The sequence below is a fragment of the Pleurodeles waltl genome, chromosome 4_1 (genome assembly GCF_031143425.1).
Source record: "Pleurodeles waltl isolate 20211129_DDA chromosome 4_1, aPleWal1.hap1.20221129, whole genome shotgun sequence".
NCBI classification, from domain to species: Eukaryota; Metazoa; Chordata; class Amphibia; order Caudata; family Salamandridae; genus Pleurodeles; species Pleurodeles waltl.
Genome location: NC_090442.1, coordinates 352,367,943 through 352,388,172, shown reverse-complemented (window position 1 = coordinate 352,388,172; position 20,230 = coordinate 352,367,943). Strand labels below are relative to the sequence as shown.

Genomic DNA, 20,230 nt, shown 5'->3' with positions numbered 1-20,230 from the left:
ATGCTGAACCTCATAGGGATGCTGACTTGAGATGTATTGATTTGAAAACAGACGATGAAGTGGTTGCTCCATATGATGCATATGATGGAGTTGTATTTGGTGCTGACGCTTGCGGTGAAATTGGTATCTAGTGTGTGTCCTGTGGTCTGTGTTGGCTCTGGGATGAGCTTGGTGAGCCCAATTTTCCTCAAGCTTTCAGGGGTGCTGCCGAGCAGTGGTCATTTTGGTCTTCAAGTTGAAAGCTGAGGTCGCAGAGGAGAGTGTAGGCTCTGGAGTCAATGGTGAGCAGAGCGATAACATTGGTGATGAGATTGGTATAAGTGGCTCGTTGTCCGGGTGTTCATTAGGTGAGATGTCTGTTCAGGATGAAATTTGCTGAGATTTGCAGCTTGATGTGCAGGTGTTCCATGAATAGAGTGGGGGTCCTCTGTGGATGTTGTGCATTTGATGGGCTCCTTGTAGATGATACCGAGTCCTCCTCCTGGGATGTGAAGTAGGCCCTGTTGAGTGATCTTGAAGCCCTCTGGGATTAGCATGGCATTGTAGGAAGTCAATGAAGGGTTCAGTGAGGTCTTTGTCATAAAGAGGATGTCAGGCGTAGCTACTCAGCAGGTCCCATATTTCGGTTCTGTGTTTGCTGAGTGATCGTGTGTTGAGAAGCATGCATGAAAGTGGTTGTTGATGTGCAGGTTTGCTGTGGCATGCGGTGTAGGGTGTGGGTGAAGGCATTGCTGGTGCTTGTGTGGTATGTGTGTTGTAAGGGGTGTTGAGGGCATTGTTAGTATTTGTGTAGGAGGGTGTAGGTGTGTTGCTGCTGGGGAACCAGCTCCTACCATGGTATGAGGTGAGCCACTGCAGCAGTTAGGGGAATGGCTTCTGGGGTCCAGCGAAGTAAGGAGTGCTGCATAGTATCAATGGGTGGAGATCAGATCAGGTTTCAAGGTAGTAGGCGCAGACGGGCTTGTCTTTGACATGCCTGCTGTGCGTCTGTGTTGCAGCTGGTATGAATTAGGTCCTGAGAGGGAGAAGGAGTGAAGGGTGCAATGTTGTCACTTCCTGTGATGATGGGAAATTAAGTCCTCTATCTTGTCTTCTTTTAAATACAGTTTTATTGAGAAAACCAGTAATGTTGCTACCTGTCCAGGTGGATGATGGGAAATTCAGAGATTTGACTTGCTGTGTAGGTGGATGATGGGCGATTTAGTGATGTCACTTCCTGTGCTGATGGGTGACTACCCTGACCTCAATGGCATAATATTCACACACCAAATATAGTGTCTTCTTAATAGTATTCTTACTCAAAATAACACATGGAAATCCAACAAATCCCTTACACAGAAAAATGTGAACCTGCTCCTCTGTGGAGATATCATAACCCCACTCTTGTCATGTGTTGTCACCCAAGCATTTACCTAAGCTATTCATGTGAACATTATTGGGGGGGCGTTCATTAAAGCTTGTTAAAAATCAGACTCAGAGTAAAGACAAGAGCTGTCAAGCCGTCAGGTGGATTTAGTGAACCGGACAAAACCATAAGGCATAGAAGCGGCATGAACTACAGTAAACATTGTCTGTATAAAAGAAAATGTAAGCACAGTTTTATTGATGGGAAATCTTCCAACCCTTTTGGATTTTAGAAGAATGTTTTTAAAATTGTCTTAAGCATTTACCTGGTTCCTGTTGTGGTAATGTCTCAGAGAAGATATCTGTTTTAAAGTAAGACTACAACTGAGACTTGTTCGGGGTGTGTGCATTATAATTGCAAACATTGTGTGCACTGCATACATAGCAAAGGACTTAAGCAGAAACGTGTAAACAGCTACATCAGTGTAACCTGCTACTAGATATTGTTACAAGCAAACATGTCTGGAAATAAAGAGAAAACATTTTTGTGGGAATGTCTGCAGCACAATTAACATTCATCTGTACCATATGTAATGATATATACATGTATCACACTACAATTAAAAACAGAAACAATGTTTTACAATTTTCTTACCAAAAAAGCTGATGTGCCACCCGAATACTTTGAAGAGAGCGATTGAGCAAGAGTTTCACTAGTGGGCTTTCCAGATGCCTTTCAAACTTGACTGCCTATTTACAAATTTGAAAAATATAACACTCAATGTCTTTTAGTTTTAAAAGGTAGAACCAAATCAATACCATCTTTAGCAATTTACAATATACCATGTTTTAATGTAGAACACTTGACTGCTATTACATTCCTTAGCTTTTACTATGTCGGATGTGACATCTGGTGCTGCTCTGCCTTTGTATTTTGTGTTTAGTAGCTCTTGCTACAGACAGTTTTAACTGTCTAGGAAGACCTATTGTCACCATTTCACACGCCACATAACACACACACATATGCACCAAATACCCAACACCATACACAACAGGCAGTTGGTCAGCCTTTTGCAGACATAGGTGGTCATTCTGACCCTGGCGGTCTTTGACCGCCAGGGCGGAGGACCGCGGGAGCACCGCCGACAGGCCGGCGGTGCTCCAATGGGGATTCCGACCGCGGCGGTAAAGCCGCGGTCGGACCGGCACCACTGGCGGGGTCCCGCCAGTGTACCGCGGCCCCATTGAATCCTCCGCGGCGGCGCAGCTTGCTGCACCGCCGCGGGGATTCCGACCCCCCCTACCGCCATCCAGATCCCGGCGGTCGGACCGCCGAGATCCGGATGGCGGTAGGGGGGGTCGCGGGGCCCCTGGGGGCCCCTGCAGTGCCCATGCCACTGGCATGGGCATTGCAGGGGCCCCCGTAAGAGGGCCCCTACATGTATTTCACTGTCTGCTGCGCAGACAGTGAAATACGCGACGGGTGCAACTGCACCTGTCGCACAGCTTCCACTCCGCCGGCTCGATTCCGAGCCGGCTTCATCGTGGAAGCCTCTTTCCCGCTGGGCTGGCTGGCGGTCTGAAGGCGACCGCCCGCCAGCCCAGCGGGAAAGTCAGAATTACCGCCGCGGTCTTTCGACCGCGGAACGGTAACCTGACGGCGGGACTTTGGCGGGCGGCCTTCGCCGCCCGCCAAGGTCAGAATGAGGGCCATAGTCTTGTTAGTGTTGTAGCCCCTTCAACTATAGGTTGGATGCCCTGTATACTGCAATACGAGTCAGCCCACAGCATTTTGATGATTTCAAGAGAACCACACTTTTTCAGTCAGGAATTCATGTCAAACTACCAACAGCCTTTTATATGGTATAATTAATAAAGAAGCTTGGATACTCTTCCCTGCTGCCTGCATCGAACTTGTGTGTATGGGAAATCACAAGCAACAGTTTGGCGAGTACTTGATTTGAAGCGGACCCTGATTTATGGAGAGTAAGCCCGGCAAGAAGATTTGAAGACTTCTTTGGAATATGTGATTATATAGTGTCACTTTACCAGCACCACACCACGTTTGGTGCAAGGGACAAGAAACTACTTTATACCACCTCATTCCAAAATACGTAATGTACATTACACCATTGTTTTTGTTCAAAACTAAGCTGCCAGTTGGAATCAAATCCATGTTCTTGGCTGCGTTGTCAGGCAGCAGCTTGCAGGTATTAAGACAGAATCCCCGTGCTCAACCACATCATAGTGTGAGCAGGAATCACGGAGCACTGCTGCAAGGGATCACCCACGCATCTCTGTAAGTGACGTGGGATGGCAGTGTGGATGAGAGCAATAGAGCGCAGCTGTTAGGTATCGCGCACTCTGTCTCTTCCTGGCATTGACGTTTTGTTGCATGTTGCGCATCAGGTCACGTTTGCATGATCTTTTTGGAGTCCACAGTGAAGGAAGCATAGGCTTGTAAGCACAATGTGCGAGTCTTTTTACTCATTTCAGAAAAATACAGATGAATGTTTGAGGTGATTGGAGGACAGGAAACAGGTGAGGGTATCAAACCCATACATTTTAATTAACTACAAAAACGTTTGTGGAAATGGCCATCTGAAACATTTATTTTCACTTTACCTGGAACAATGTGGCTATGGAGAATGAGATTTCTCTATTCTTCCTTTTACTACTGAGGTTAGTTAGTGTAACATTGTTGACATGGAGTAACAACATTTTAGGATCATTCCACCACATGCCTTTTGGGTATCTGGAATTGAAACTTCGATGAAATGGGTGGAATAAAAGTAGTATTTTGTTAATTACATCTCTGCAATTGATTAATCTAATAAGATGTCAATGGATCAAAAGAAAACTATTTTCCTGCACTCCTTGGGTCCAGGTGGGCTGAAAACATCCAGTCGCATGCCGAAAACTAGTGTGTGTGGCGCTATCAACCTTTTTTGTTACTGTGCTACAAGATCTAAATATGAACTAAGTGCCAAAAAATGTATTGGCATTACTAGATTTACATTTTTCCAGCATAAGCAGAGCAAGGGAGAATTTGCTAATGACTATGTAGCAGACTTGAAGAAACGGGTTGTTGACTATAAATTCAGAGCCCTTCACGATGATTTAGTTAGGGATCAATTAGTCATGCATGCTAATAAACTTGTCATACAGGAGCCTTTATGGATACATGTAGTTTCTCTACTTGAGGATGTACTAGCTATAGTACGCAAGGCAGAGATTTAAGGAAGCTGTGTCATGGAAATAAAACAATCTGATTAAGATCTAGACAGCATTTGTAAAGTTACAGCATGCAAACGGTCAAAAGAAGGAGTAATGTCAAAGAGAAATGTGAAAGTTAAGACAGAGGGTGTGATGGCAAAGAACATCTAGCGTATTGCAAAACATGTCCTGCGCTCAAGCAGAAATGTAGCAGTTGTGGTGCTGTTGGCCACTTTGCAAAGGTGTGTAAAAAGAAAGAGTAGTGTGAGGGGTATCTATAAAGGTCCAAGTGAGAGTAATAACGAAAAAGAAATTGCAAAGTTGGACAATGTCATGAGCTTACAAGATAAGTTCCTACTTACTATTAATGAAGGTAGTACCAAAGGCAAGCCTGAATGCAACCTGACAATAGGAGGTGTCCCAATTAGGATATGTTCAGAGCTGGGATCACCTTTCACTATTGTCAATGAGGATGTATGGAGGAACAAGTTTGTGGATAAAACTAGCACACAAATAACACCACCTAATATAAATCCTGAAAGCTACACTGGTGAAAGAATTGACATTTTGGGTTACAGGTGGTTGTCTTATATTTTTTTAAGAGAAGACACATGAGAGGCAAAGTATATGTAGCAAAGAAAGAACCATTTGTCCTGGGATGGCAGGATCAAGGTAATATACATATTGTCCTGTACCTGAACAGCACTGAGAAAGTGTGGTGGATGAAGGAGGTTCAGTGGGAAATTACATGTTAAAAAGATTTCCTAAAGTATTTGGCAAACGTTTGGTGATGCTACAAGGTTTTGAGCACACTATTGTACTCAAAAGCAAGGCTACTACTAAGGTACATAAATTAAGGATGGTACCATGGATGGTACGGGAGGAAATCTCAAAGGAACTGGACAAGCTAGTGGAACTAGATGTGATCGAACCAATAGAGTCCAAACTGGATTTCACCAGTAGTGGTGGCAAATATGAGCAGTGGCAAAATTCACCTCTATACAGATTAGCTTTCCACTACCAAAAATCACAGAGATGGTGTCAAGCTTGAAAGGGGCAAATTGTTTTTTGACTACAGTCCTCTCGGTTGCTTATCATCAGGTTGCTCTTACACCGATGTCCAGGAAGCTCACTGCTTCCATCACACCATTTGGATGTGTTCTATTTAAGCAAATGCCTTCTGGCCAGGCATGGAAAGCAGCAGTTTTTCAGTGCTTAATGCACACGTTGTTTGAGAGTGATATTTTTCCAGGGTGATATTTACATTTCTGGGGAGAACAGAACAAAGCATGATGAAAGATTGCAGAAAGTGTTAGGTACACTGGAGATTAAAGCACTGACTGTAAGGTTAAACTACTGCAAGTTTGTTGAGGAGTGTGACTTAACTTGGGGCACGTGTCAATAAGGAGAGGGTTAAACCTAAACCTTCATTATCAATGCTATCACTGGAGCTCCAGGGCCTGTGAGTAAGGATGAGGCGAGATCGTTCTTGGAGATAGCGGAGTACTGCGCAAAATGTATTCCTAATTTTGCTGATAAGGTATATAACATGAGGCAGTAGCTCAAAAAACATATTACGTTTTTGTGAGGCTCGCAATGTGAAGTGGAGTTCAGAAGAATCAAGTGTAACACGGACAAAGTACCTCCATTAAGTAGTTTTGACCCAGGGCTGGATTGTTTCCTGACCACAACAAAGGACAGTGTTAGCACAGAAGGATGCAAGGGGTAAAAAGAGCATTATCTTGTTCGTGTGAAGATCAGTGTCACCAGCCGAGGAGAAATACCCTATTTTTGAGAAGGAGGCACTTGTGTATGCATGGGCCCTGGAACATTTTGTGCATTTGTTTGGGGTAGACCAGTCACCATCCAGTGCGACCATAAATCCTTAGTTAAGTTATTAACCATGAGGGGAGTCTTATGGCTTCTACCAGGATTGCAAGGCCACCAATGAGAATGAAAGATCACATATACTGCATAGTGTATGTTTCTGGTAAGGACAATAGAGTGGCAGATTGTCTATCCAGAATGCCTTGCCCTTTAGAAAAGTGTAAAGATGAGCCATCGAATGACTTTAAAATTACATTAGTACATGACTCAGGTTTACCAGCTATTAGAAAGTAGGATTGGGAAAGAGAACAGAAGGAGGTCAATGTACTGCAGATGGTTTTCTGGTATATGTGTGAGGGCTGGCCTAAGAAGGAACAATTGACTGAAGGGTGTAGACCTTTTCAGTGAGTTAGATCAGAGCTGCCTGTGGACAAAGAGCTGGTCCATAGAGGAAGTAAGATTGTTGCTCTTGGTGATTTGCCTATGTTGGTTTTAAATCTTTGTCATGAAAGACATTTTGGTATTTGAGGACCAAATTGATTACCAAGGATTTATTTTTGTGGCGCAAGTGGATAAGGCAGTGGGACGGTTTGTTAGAACTTGTAAAATTTGTTCCTCTGCTGACAAACCTTTGCATACTTTAAGACCACCCATGAGTGAATATCCTATTCCTAAACAACCTTTGGAATGTGCAGTAATAGATTTGTTGGGCCACGTTGACCTACAGGAATGTGTGATTGCATTGATGGATGTTTACTCAAAATGGCTTGTGGTGGATATCAATCAATTTTTAAAGCGCACTACTCACCTGTGAGGGTCTCAAGGCATTGAGTGGGGGCTGCTACTGCTCGAACAGCCATGTCTTGAGATGTCTCCTGAAGGTAAGTAGGCCCTTAGTCTGACGCAGGTGGGTGGGAAGAGTGTTCCACGTCTTGGTGGCAAGGTGGGAGAACGATCAGATGGCGTTGACTTGCAGGGTCACTGATAGTGAAGAGTCCAATATGAATCCCAGGTTGTGTGGGTTGTCGGTAGGTGTCGGTGTGGTTCCCAGTGTGGCAGGCCACAAGGAGTCGTCCCATGCAGAGGAGGTGGAGCCAAAGATGAGGACTTCAGTCTTGTCAGAATTCAGTTTCAGGCAGCTGTTCTTCATCCATTCGGCTATGGCCTTCATTCCTTTCTGGAGGTTGGTCTTGGTGGGGGTGGGTTCCTTGGTGAGGTGAGATGATCAGCTGGTGAAGACAGCCAATACTGTCAAAGTTTTTAGATAAGACATTTCTGTTGGTAGGTGTTAGAAATGGGGTCTTTGGTTGGAAGTCAGGTTACCCTCCTGTCCAAGCAAGGACCCTCACTCTAGTTGGGGTAAGTCACACACAATCCAAATTCTGTGCCCACCCTCAGGTAGCTTGGCACTGAGCAGTCAGGCTTAACTTAGAAGGCAATGTGAAAAGTATTTGTGCAATAAATCGTACAATAACACTATTTAGCACCACAAAAATACACCACTCAGCGTTTAGAAAAATATATGTCTTTTAAAAGCAACAAAGTCTCTTTCAATCACAAAGTACCTGGTTCATTGAAAAATCTCTGCAAAGAGACGCAGAGGAGGAGATGCGTGGAAACAAAGGGGTGTACGCCGATTTCTCTGGCAGCACAAGGTGATGCATAGTTTAGTTTTCACGCAGGGACGGTTGTGCAACGATTTCCAGTGCTCGGTCATGGATCCTCTTCGGGTTGCGGGGTTTTCAGATGCCCCGGGGATTATGCGTCGATTTCCTGCACTGGCAGGACGAAGTCACAGGAGCTGCATTGATTCGGTGAGCGTTGCGTCGAATTTTCGGCAGCACGGCAGGCGATGAGTCGATTCCTCTCTGGAAGTCAGGCTGCATCGTTCCAGCGGGCCGTGCATCGAATATCCAGTCGCTACGCTGGCACTGCGTCGATCTTCTCGTTGCGAAGTCAGGCTGTGTCGTTCCGAATCTGTGAGCAGTGACATTTTCACTGCGGTGCTGGCTGTATGTCGTTTCTGGCAGGCTATCTGTTAAATTTTGCCGCACAAGGAGTCCTTCTCTCAAAAGTCTTTTTGGTCCTAAGACTTCAGGGAACAGGAGGCAAGCTCTATCCAAGCCCTTGGAGAGCACTTCTTCGCCACAGCTAGAGAGCAGCACAGCAGCAGTCCTTCACAGAAAGCAGTCAGGTGAGTCCTTTGGGCAGCCAGGCAGTTCTTCTTGGCAGGATGCAGGTTCTGGTTCCAGTTTTCTTCTCCAGGAAGTGTCCGAGTTGGTAGGGGCAGAGGCCCTGTTTATATACCCAAATGTGCCTTTGAAGTGGGGGAGACTTCAAAGAGTTGCTTAGAAGTGCACCAGGTCCCCTTTCAGTTCATCCTGTCTGCCAGGATCCCAGTAGGGGGTGTGGCAGTCCTTTGTGTGAGAGCAGGGCCTCCACCCTCCCAGCCCAGGAAGACCCATTCAAAATGCAGATTTATGCAAGTGGGGCTGAGTATCCTGTGTTTGGGGTGTGTCTGAGTGAATGCACAAGGAGCTGTCAACTAAACCCAGCCAGACGTGGATTGTAAGGCACAGGAAGATTTAAGTGCAGAGAAATGCTTTCTAAAAGTGCCGTTTAATAGTAATATTAAATCCAACTTCACCAGTCAGCAGGATTTTGTATTTGTAAACATGACTTCCTACTCCTTTCAGATCAGCAGCTACCACTCAAACAATGTATGAGGGCAGCCCCAATGTTAGTCTATGAAGGGAGCAGGCCTCACAGCAGTGTAAAAACGATTATAGGAGTTTTACACTACCAGGACATGTAAACTACATGGGTACATGTCCTGCCTTTTGCCTACACAGCACCCTACTCTATGGGTTATCTAGGGCATACCTTAGGGGTGTCTTATATGTAGAAAAAAGGGGAGTTTTAGGCTTGGCAAGTACTTTTAAATGCCAAGTGGAATTGGTAGTGAAACTGCACACACAGGCCTGGTAATTGCAGGCCTGAGACAAGGTTAAGGAGCTACTTAAGTGGGTGGCACAATTAGTGCTGCAGGCCCACTAGTAGCATTTAATCTACAGGCCCTGGGCGCACATAGTGCACTCTACTAGGGACTTATAAGTAAATTAAATAGTCCAATTGGGTATGATCCAATGTTACCATGTTTAAAGAATGAGAGCATATGCACTTTAGCACTGGTTAGCAGTAATAAAGTGTGCAGATTCTAAAAACCAGCAAAAACAGTATCCAAAAAGTGGAGGGAGGCAGGCAAAAAGTTAGAGGTGACCACCCTAACGCTGTCAGGTCTAACAGTAGGGATTCCTGTTGTGCTGCTGAGCGATAATGGTGTGCAATTTGTTTCAAACGCTGCAGAAACTTATTTTGAGAGGATAGGTGTGAGACACAAAACTACATCCCTATATAATCCTAGTGGGAATGGTACTGTGGGAAGGTTCATCCAGGTGATCAAGGGGGTTATTCAGAGTGCAGCTCAGACACAATGTGATTAGTGGATTGCTGTGCAGAAAGCTGCATGGGCAATAGGGTGACTAGGAATGATTCTACAGGTTTGTCCCGGTTTGTGGTAATGGGAGGAAGAAACACCAGGTATAAGTTCACTCCGTTGTGGTTATGTGACCCTGCAGTTGAGAAATGGTCACCTGCTATGGTAAAACAAAAAAACAGGCAGAAACACACAAGTAAATCTTACTATCATACTGTCCATACAGTCAAACCAGTGAATGTACAAGTGGGAGATTGGTTACATGGGAGGGAACCCAATAAGGTGTAAAGGGTGAAAGACAATTTTTTGCACCAGAACAAGCAGCAAACATTTTACAAAATACAGTCAGGCTCAAGGGTGGTACAGTATGGAACCTTAATCAGATGGCATTAGGTTTGAAGGATCAATGGAAGGACTGTGATGATCAGGAGGTGAGTGGAAGTAAGAACTCTTTTTGGTTCAAAGACAGTTGAACATGCTGAAACACAGCCTGGAACACCTTTTGGCATTAAGGAGGCTCCATGCCTGTCCAGTTCAGTTTCAAAAGGACATACCATGGATTGTGATGAAGGGTCAATGAGTGATGTGCAAGAACGTGAAACTGTTGTGTCAGAATCTGATGCCGTTGCGAAGCGTCATGATGAAGCTCATGATCGGAAAACTGTGAGTGATGAGCAAGAACTGGAAACTGTTGTGTCAGAATGTGAAGAAATACACAACCGTAAAACTGTTGTGTCTGTACATGAGAATAGAAAGAGGGAATTCCATGGATGGTCAAAGGATTTTATGGTTGGTTAAGTTCCTATAGTATTACAGTGTGTTGATGTAGTAGACCTAATAATTATGTTTTTTCTTCTATCTCTCATTTTTGTTGTTTTATTAAAGGGACAGGGTGTCATATGCTGTATACCTGTAATGTAGAAGTAATGTACTATGAGACAGACAGGTTCCACAGGTTCCTCTGTCACACAGCATTCTGTCTGTAGACAGCTGCTGTGGCAGGAGAGCTTGACAGACCTGTTTCCTGTATGTGTTGAGCATGATTAATAAAGAAGCTTGGATACTCTTCCCCGCTGCCTGCATCATACTTGTGTGTATGGGAAATCACACACAACACAGCCTCTCTTAGCTAATGTTTGTCTCTTGTTGCTTTACCAGTTGTCAGCCACATGGTAGGAAGTAGAACTTCCATGCTGCCCCATATCAGGGAGCAAAGCAGCAGCATGTGCGATGCTCAGTTGATCACCCACTCTGCACTGACCTCGCTGCTTAAGAGACTGCTAGCGGAGCAATGACATGGCAGAGATTCACAAAAGTGACAATGAACAGAGAAACACAGAAAATAAGAAGAGCAGAAATTGAGAGGATATTAAATTCTAAAAGGTGGGGGGATACTGAGCACTAAAGTCCCACTCTTTCAGCATTCCATATCCTTACAGCTTCAGGTGCAGGACCTGGAGAGTGCTAAATAGGGTGTCATCTGTCCATTCCACACCCGGTGCAGCCTTCCTATTGAGCTGTGGATCAGCTCCTGTCGGTGGAAGACGAGTGAATGAGGCACACTGGAGACCCATCCTAACCAGATAGGGAGGTGCCCCTCAGCCCTGCTTCTTCACCATAAATATTTCCTTAGATGTGGAGAGAAGAGCTGATGAGATATTGTGTAAATACCCTCTCATTTAGTGTCCGATATCCCATGAGCCTTTACCCTTTTCTCTTGAATAACAGCCTTGAGCTAGCCAATGCATGCTAGTTCTCAACCTCACACACTGGTGCTATGAGTTATCAGAGCCCCCATCTGCAACTGATCACTTGGTGTTATGACAGACAAATCATCACCAATTGTCATGGAAGTGACTCAGAAGATGCTTCTCAGAACTATATCCGACCTGCGCTCACATTTTTTAGATTGCACAGCTCTTCTGGTCCTTTTGTGTAGTATTTTCTCTGAGGTGCCGCATGGATTTACAGGATTATGTAATTGAAGACTCACTTTACAACATTTTAATACATTTTATATTCACTGCTGCAAAATAAGCCGAAATTACACGTATTACCCTATTTAAACAGCTGTTCTTTTCCAAAGAGAGCTAGTGCATTTGTATCGTCTGGCACCTGCTTATGTTAAAGCTTTATTTAATTTTGAAAAACTTCTAACCGCACCAATTTGAGATTTTTCCACTTGCGAAAAGAACAAGGATCGGATGGAATGTTGGTCAATGTCAAACAATTACTCCCAGTACAGAGATATGGGCTTAAATCCATTGTTGTTTTTGCTACCCATGCCAGTCCAGTTTGGACCCAGCCTTATGCGAATTAGTCTTTACCTTGCTCCCCATGGGAGCAGCCCAGTCAGAACTGCTGATGGAGTAGGGGGTTCCCTCGGTCCGCAGGTCTGAAACCTGATCACGTTTTTTTCCTGATATTATTCCGATGAAGCAATCTTTGATTTGACTTGTTAATGACTTCTGGCTGTTCTGATTTCTGTTTACTGTCCTTGTATGGGACACACAGATATAATCAATGGTATGTGATTACAAGGGCACATCCACCTGACCCCCGAGTGGTATGAACGGTAACCCCAATTAGGTAAGTGTATGTGTGTCTACCTAGAGTGCATTAATCTCGTATGTGTCTACTCGAACAACGCATGTTACAGCATCATGGTATATTTATCACGGAATCGACAGGGTTCCCTAGAGTGTTTCACTTATTATGAAGTTTGTAACACTTCACTGGCTGCGAGGCATAGTTTGCTCGTAGGATGCCACGAAACAAAGCATGATTACATCCTCGTTTATGTGTGTTGTATACAATGATATTGCACACAAGAGTTATCTTTCACGTTCCTCATCAAGGACTGGTACATGTACTTCTCCTTCTCCTAATGGCGACTTCCAGATGATCTGAAGATCACATCACACAATGCACAGAAGGTCTGTTTTGTTTGTCTTTGTGTATGTCCTCTTTTTCAGGTACAATGGCCCTGCATTGAGAGACTCCGCCTCCATGCAAGTATTAGCATGCATGTTTTTCTATCTGTTTTAGAGTGACTGTACGTTGACACCGGGGCAAAACTGTATATAAATTTCCTGACGAAGGCCCTGGACCATGTAGGCCATAGGACAGGATACGGGCTGAAACATGTTGACGGTTGAAGAGAGGGTCATAGGGCCATAACATCCTAATAATTTGAACCCATATCCTCGTTGACCGCTAATAAAGGAATACCTTTGGCCAGTGTGAGGTATTTTTATGTTTCCCTCGGAAGGAATAATTTCAAAAGTGCTCCCTGGAGTATGGTTCAGCCCACCCTGGCTTTAAGGGGCTGGGTTGACCTGATACTGAAGCATGCCACTTGAGTGGGTGAGTCACATTTAAAAAGAAAAGGACTCTTCTTTTTCTGAATACATTTTGGGATTTTGTGTAGGAAAGGAGCCTCTCAGTTTTAGGCTGGGGATACCCTGTTTTGTGGCGCATCTAGGGTGAACAGCCGTAGGAATTAATGGAGTGGTCCTGATGCAAAGGATGCTGAAGATGCGCAAGGGAGGTGAGGATGCTGAAGTGGTGTCAGGGGCTGTCTTGTGGCCACCCCTTGGTCCCTGAACAGGCTGGGGTGAACTTGGCTGCAGGGTGGATGCCACTCGAAGGCTGGGTGGCGGCCAGTCAAAAACCAGTTGTCATTGGTCTATTGGTCTCCAGGTAAAGCAAATCCAGTGGTACCCTTTAACTTGCAGTAATTTCCGGGCTGGGTGAACAAAATGGATTCAGGTAACTTTCCTGGGTCCAGCAGAGTCAGCTGCAACTTTTGAGGCTTGGGACTCTTGGCCTCATGACAAGGTTGGCGGTCCTAGGATCCCCAACAGTGTTGATTGAACCACCGTAGTTGTGGCGTCTGACCACCACATTACAAGATTTGTGGGCGGACCCACCTAAAGACCGCCGTCCCTGCCAGGATCAGAGATCTCAATGGGGGGACGGAAGCCGGAATTGTAACCAGCCATGGAGGTGCTGAACTCAGCACCACCAGGCTGATTACAACCTCTCTTTCTAACAGTGTTCTAGTAGGGAGCCCACCATAAAAAGGCTGGTGGAAAGCCAGTGCCCGGGGTGCCCTGAACTGCCCATGCCTATGGGAACATTGTAATATGCTCAGAGGAGCATCACTGCCATGGTGGTGGCGTCCCTCCTTGTGAGTTTGGCGGTCTTGCTGTGGGACTGCCAAACGCATAATGAGACCCTCAGTCTCTCAGGCTGCGCTTCAGGGGTTAGTGCCACTCACGTGTTGCTGGCTACCAACTTTCCTTTATTGCCCTGTGGCTGTAACTGAGAGTCAGCGAATAGATGCATGGCATCACTTTTGTCTGCCTGGGGTTCAAGGATGGCTGTTTCTCAAATGGGACACCAGAGGCACAGTCCTTCCTTTGCTAGATCAAAGTGCAGCTAGTGCAGTTCAGTCTTGAGTGCAGCCTCTCTTTGCTGGGTTCAGGAAACAGACGAGCAGTCCTTCAGTCCCTTCTCCAGCACAGATGTGATCTGAGGTCTAGGTGCCACTATCATGTTTGTTTCTTGCCCTCGGCAATGTGGAGCTCCATAGCCTATCTCAGAGGTTCTGCCACCTGGATGCAACCGACAAACTGGTTTAGCAAGGCTTTCTCCCATCTGTCCAAAATGCCAGCCTGTGTGCTAAAATACCCCCCCCCCCCCCCACTTGTTTGTGATTATTATTTGCTCTTCAAAGGTAACTTCCCAATTCAAGCTAGTCTTTTGGGCTCACACCATGTTTGGACTTCCTGCCAGGAGGAGGGCACACATCTTGCCTTGGCAGATGCTTTGTGTTCCTTGCTCAGAGTCATTCACACCTCTCCCCAGGACAGCAGAATGCTGTCTCGAGGACATCAGGTTGTGTGCAACTGTAAACCATCACTAGAAACTTTTAGACAACAAAGTGGCAACTTTCTAAAGCTGTCAATTCTGCAAGTTAGACTAAATTCAACAGGAGCAACACGCCAGGTTAAATTCAAGTATTCTTTTGATATCTTGAAGTGCACTCTACCAGGGACTTACAAGTAAATTAAATAGTCAATCATGGATAAACCAATCAGTAGTACAATTTACACAGAGAGCATATGCACTTTAGCACTGGTTAGCAGTGGTAAAGTGCCCAGAGGTCCAAAGCCAACAACAATAGGTCAGAAAAAATAGGAGGAAGGAGGCAAAAAGTGTGGGGATGTCCCTGTCAAAAAGCCAGGTCCAACATGGGGTTTCTACTATTAGGTCATATAAAGTTACTAAAATGTATGTCTATCTACTTAATATCATGCACTCTGTCTTTAGGACCCTGTTGGCCTGAAGGAAGGTTTGGGCTTGCCATTCCTTTAGATGACAAAGTTGAGTATGCAGTTAATAATAGCTCTACCAGCCTGCAGTGGTGGCCTGGGAGTCACGGTTTGCTTTGTCACACTAGGAGTGGCACAAGAAGTGCTGCAGTCCATGAGGTAAACCTTTTGCATGTACCCCTCCAGTTTTCTGTTTCAATTTGTTTTTGTTAAAATTAGGACTCTGTGCACTTTACTGTTGCTAACTAGTGGTAAAATGCTTGTGCTCCCGCCCTAAAACATGATAAAATGGGCATACATGTGATTGAAACATTTAATTTACTTGAAAGTCTTTAGTATATGGCACTACATGTACCCAGGGTCAGTAAATTAAATGGTCCTAGTGAGCCCACGGCACTGATTGTGTTACCTACTAAAGTAGAACTATAAAACTTGTCTTAGGGCTATCATTGAAGCCCTTTATGCTGTTTTAAACTGTCATTTGACCTGGCAAAATAAGTCTTTAGCCAGGCCCAAACCTTCCTTTTTAATACATATGTCACCAAAACAATATGCTATTTAATGTAGGACATATGCGTTTAGGGTTTACACGTCCTGATAGTAAACAACTCCTAAACTTGTTTTTCAGTACTCTAAGACCTATCTCTCGCTATGGCTAACACTAGATTACCTTATTCCATTTAATGAGTGCTACCTTTGGGTTGGGAATAGACAGAAATATACTATTTAGACTGAAATGAATTGTAATTTAAAATCCTGTCATGGGAAATTTTGATATGGCACAGTTCTTATAAATGCCACTTTTAGAAAGTCGCCATTTTGACTATGAATAGCTCTGCTATTGGGCTTCCTGTATTCCTCCCATACAGAGACTGTTAGAAACTGGGTTTCTGGTTGTCAGAGGTATGTACCCTGAACAAGCATAAACCACAAACCTAGTCATGGTAAATCACAAACACAATATAAATTAACCTACTTTCACCCTTCAGTAACCTGACACAGAGCAGTCAGGTTTAGCTTTTTCTTTTTTAAATTTTTCTTTTTTTATTGAGCAGGATATAAAGAATACAAAAAGAACACAGAAAAAAATTAACTGTTTGTCCTGTAAAGGGTAGTGCCAATACACGTATCATAAATCAAAAAGATAAAACACTGCTGATACATTAAAGTGTTCCAGTGCTGCCTTATTTCCATTCAAGGATTTAAAAGTGTGCATTTACAATCCAAAGATTACTGCTCTATAACATTCTTGCCACCTATTGTATTCTACAAAATACCCACTATAAAGGAGATACTACAAACAAATTCATTCAGCCGTAGATAAGTACAGATAAAGTGCAGCTATTATTTCTGAGGATTAAATTACCCCGTACAGAGTATGGTATTTACAAACATCTTTGAATACATTTGTTAAACAATCAATGATCAAGAATAAAGTGCATGATAAAAAGGAAGGTCATCAAATGAATTAATCAAACATTCGATAGTGAAAAGAGAAAGTACAGATAGAGCTTTTAAAAGTAATGAACACAGCAGAAATAAATGCTTTAGTAATAAAGTGCATAAGTTCTGAAAAACATCTATTACCTGAAGTGATCAAGTGCTAAAGGTGTAAACCCAGGCTTTAATTCTCTAGATGGAAGGAAAAAGCAATCACACAAACCTCAAAAGCTTCCACAATTTAAAAAAATCTGGGGAGGGTCTCTACTCATCTTGATTGTACACCTTATCGCAGGTAGTGATCCGATTCATTTTATTATACCATTGTTGAAATGTAGGAATATTAGTTGTATACCAACACTGCAAAATCAGTGAGGAGGCCACAGCTACAGTCATTGGGATAAAATACTGGGAATGTTTATTAAGCCTGCCCACAATGTCTGATGGACCAAATAAAGCTTATTTAGTTTCTGGGGAAATTGCATATTAGAACACCTCTACCTACTTCAATGCAAACGTTCCAAAATTGATAAAGGGCAGGACTTGTGAAAAACATATGTAACCAGTTCCCTCTACCTCTTGCATTACATAAAAGCATTGATTGGGATGCGATTGAAACATAATATGCAGCCTAGGAGGGGTGTAATGTGGAAGCTACCATGATACAATAAGACATTATTTTATCATTACCCCTCTGAGTGATTTATACTCCAACTCACAAACCTAGTCCCAAAATTCTTGTTTCCGGTCCGGGGAGGACCTAACATAGCAGTTCGGGATGGACTGTTCCCATGGGATGCAGAGTCAAGACTGATTTACATATGGCTGGGTCCAAATTGGAATGACCTGGTGAGCAAAAACAATGATGTATTCAGGACCAGATTATCAGTTATTTTTGTATTTGTTGCCCTAAGTAGCATGGGTATGCCCAGACGTGGGTCCTGTGCTCGCCTAGACGCCAGACTCAAGCTAGACTTGCTGATGAGGGGTGATACCCCAAAACTGGTCCCAAAATGCTTGTTTCCATTCTGGGCAGGAACTAGCTTGGCAGTTCAGGCTGTACTATTCCTATATGGAGCAGGGTCAAGGCTGATTTGGATATGGCTGGTCCAAACTTCAATGGTGTTATGAACAAAAAATGATGGATTGAAGATCAGATATATGACCGCGGGTGAATGTTTGACATTGTTCAGCATTCCATCCATCATCTGTCCTTTTTAATGTATTTGTGCAACATGTCAAAGGGTATAACAGTAAAACCATCATACAAAAAGATACCATCCCAAGTTAAAAAAAATTTCTCAATTTAATAAATAAAACAAAAACAAAATGGCAAGAATCCAATATATAGAATTTGAGCTATAAATTTCAAAAAATTAAAGGTAAAAGTATTGCTTAAAAGCAATCAGTGTCAATCCCGCAGTTGAGGTGATGTATCGATTTTATTTACAGAACATTGGCTAAGCTCCAGTTTTGAAGATGAAGCTGGGGTTATGAGACGGTGTGGTTCCAAATCAAATATGCTGGGGTTCTCCACACATTGGAGTGGATACGTCAATTGTCTCCCTGCAGTGATAGCAATCTGGTGGTTCCAATGCAGCGGTTTCTGATGATGTTGCTCTGGTTCGATGCAATGCGCCTTTCCTGTTCCCCCAACAGCAGCGGTACATCAATTCTGCTTACACAGCAGAGGATGTGCTGGATCTGCTGGAGCAAGTACCTGGGTCTACTTCCAATGGGCCAGGCACAAGAGCATGGTAGACTTGAATCTTGTAGCAGGAGCACTCTGAGTTCAGTGATGGAGGTCCAGTCTTTACCCCGTCAGAGAGAGCAGCAGGCAGCAGGGCAACAAAGCAAGGAAGCAGTCTTTCAGAGCATCATTACAGCAGAGTGGCAGTCCTTAAGCACAGCAGTTCTTCTTCCTTGCAGAGTAGTTTCCGGTACAGAAGTTTATGGAGTTGGTAGGGTTAGAGGTCCATTACTAATACCCAGTTGTTCCTTTGAAGTGGGGATGACTTCAAAGAAGGGTCTTTGAAGTACACAGAGGTCCCTTTCTTTCTGCCCTGGCTCCAGCCTTACTACTGCCCTTTGTGCGTGGGCAGGACACAGCCTATTCAGATGTAAGTGTGAGGCTGTGTCCAGCTCCTCCCTCTCACCCTGCTCAGGATGGCCCATCAGGATGTTGATGGCCCATCAGTCACACCTAAGTTCCCTTTTTATGACTGTCTAGAGGGAATGCACAAAGCCCAGCTGGCACCCACCCCAGGCGAGTACCGGCAATAGGCTATAGGCACCAAATTGAAAAGTGCAGAAAAGGCCTATCTTTCTAAAAGTAGCATTTTCAGAATGGTAACAACAAATCCAGGTTTATCATTAAATAGGATTTATCATTACCAATCCATGGGTACTAAACATGCCAGTTCTACCTTCTCTCTATTAGGAATTACAGCCTTTTAAGCAGAATAAGTAATCCCCAATGTTAACCTATGAGAGGGGCAGGCCTCTCTGTTTGTGAAAAATGAGTTTGGGAGTTTTTCCACTAGCAGGACATGTAAAAAATAAAGCACATGCCCAAACCTTTAGTTACACAGCACCCTGCCCTATGGGCTACCCAGGACCTAACTTAGGGGTGATTTATATGTAATAAAAGGGGAGTTTTAGGCTTTTAAATACCAAGAGTTTTTTAAACAAAGTCAACATGGCAGTGTAAACTGTACACACAGGCTCTGCAGTGGCAGGTCTGAGACATGTTTAAATGGTGACACAAGCAGTGCTGCAGTCCTACTAGTAGCATTAAATTTACAGGCCCTGAGCTCCTGGAATGCACTTTTCCAAGGACACAAAAGTAAATTAAATATGCCAATTGTGGATGTGCCAATCAAACTATGTTTAGGAGGAAGAGGACATGCACTTTAGCACTAGTCAAAAGTAGTCAAGTGCTCAGAGTCCTAAGGTCAACACAAATCACCAAAACATGAGGGAAGCACACAAACCTTCTGGCGGAAGTCCAACCTAATGTTGTCAGGTCTAACAGTGACCCAGCAGTGGTTATGTGTGGACATGATGTGACATCCTGCTAGGATGGTTTGGCTGGAGCTGCTGCCTATCACACTTGCACTTCAAAGGGGCTTGCCCCCAGTGCACACAAAGGAACATGACACTAGTCTTTTGTTGCAACTTGTTTGTATCTTGACAGAGAAGGAACAAACTTTCCAATTCCAGATATGGGTGTAGTATAGGGAAACCCCTACTTCAAAGACTGATACCAGGTATCAATATTGGATCTCCAAAACCACTCATCAGTATACTCCTGGACCTGTAGACATTACAGAGGAAGGACAGATGTGCCGCCAAAGGACTGCCAAGCTGCTACCAGTAGTCCGCCCTGCTGTTTGAGAATTGCCTTGCTCTGTGAGATAGAAGCCTGGATCTGTTCCCTTCCTTCAACCTAGTCTAACTTGAGTTACTCCAAGGGTCAGTTGCCTCACCTTCTTTCAAGCTACAGAGGCACAACAAGCTCCAGAGGGCCCCATGCAGCTTCCCAGCTGACCTGATGCACTCAGCCTGC

The 20,230-nt window shown here is 44.1% G+C and overlaps 1 protein-coding gene across 2 annotated transcripts in view; it reads right to left on the bottom strand.

The window, feature by feature from the left end:
• The window catches only part of PIK3C2G (phosphatidylinositol-4-phosphate 3-kinase catalytic subunit type 2 gamma), a 2,001,768-nt gene that overhangs the window by 724,137 nt on the left and 1,257,401 nt on the right, over nt 1–20,230 (bottom strand). For both annotated transcript variants that reach the window (XM_069228485.1, XM_069228486.1), the window contains exon 18: nt 2,000–2,094. In XM_069228485.1, coding sequence (XP_069084586.1) covers nt 2,000–2,094 — 95 coding nt within the window. The remainder of the gene's footprint in view (nt 1–1,999; nt 2,095–20,230) is intronic.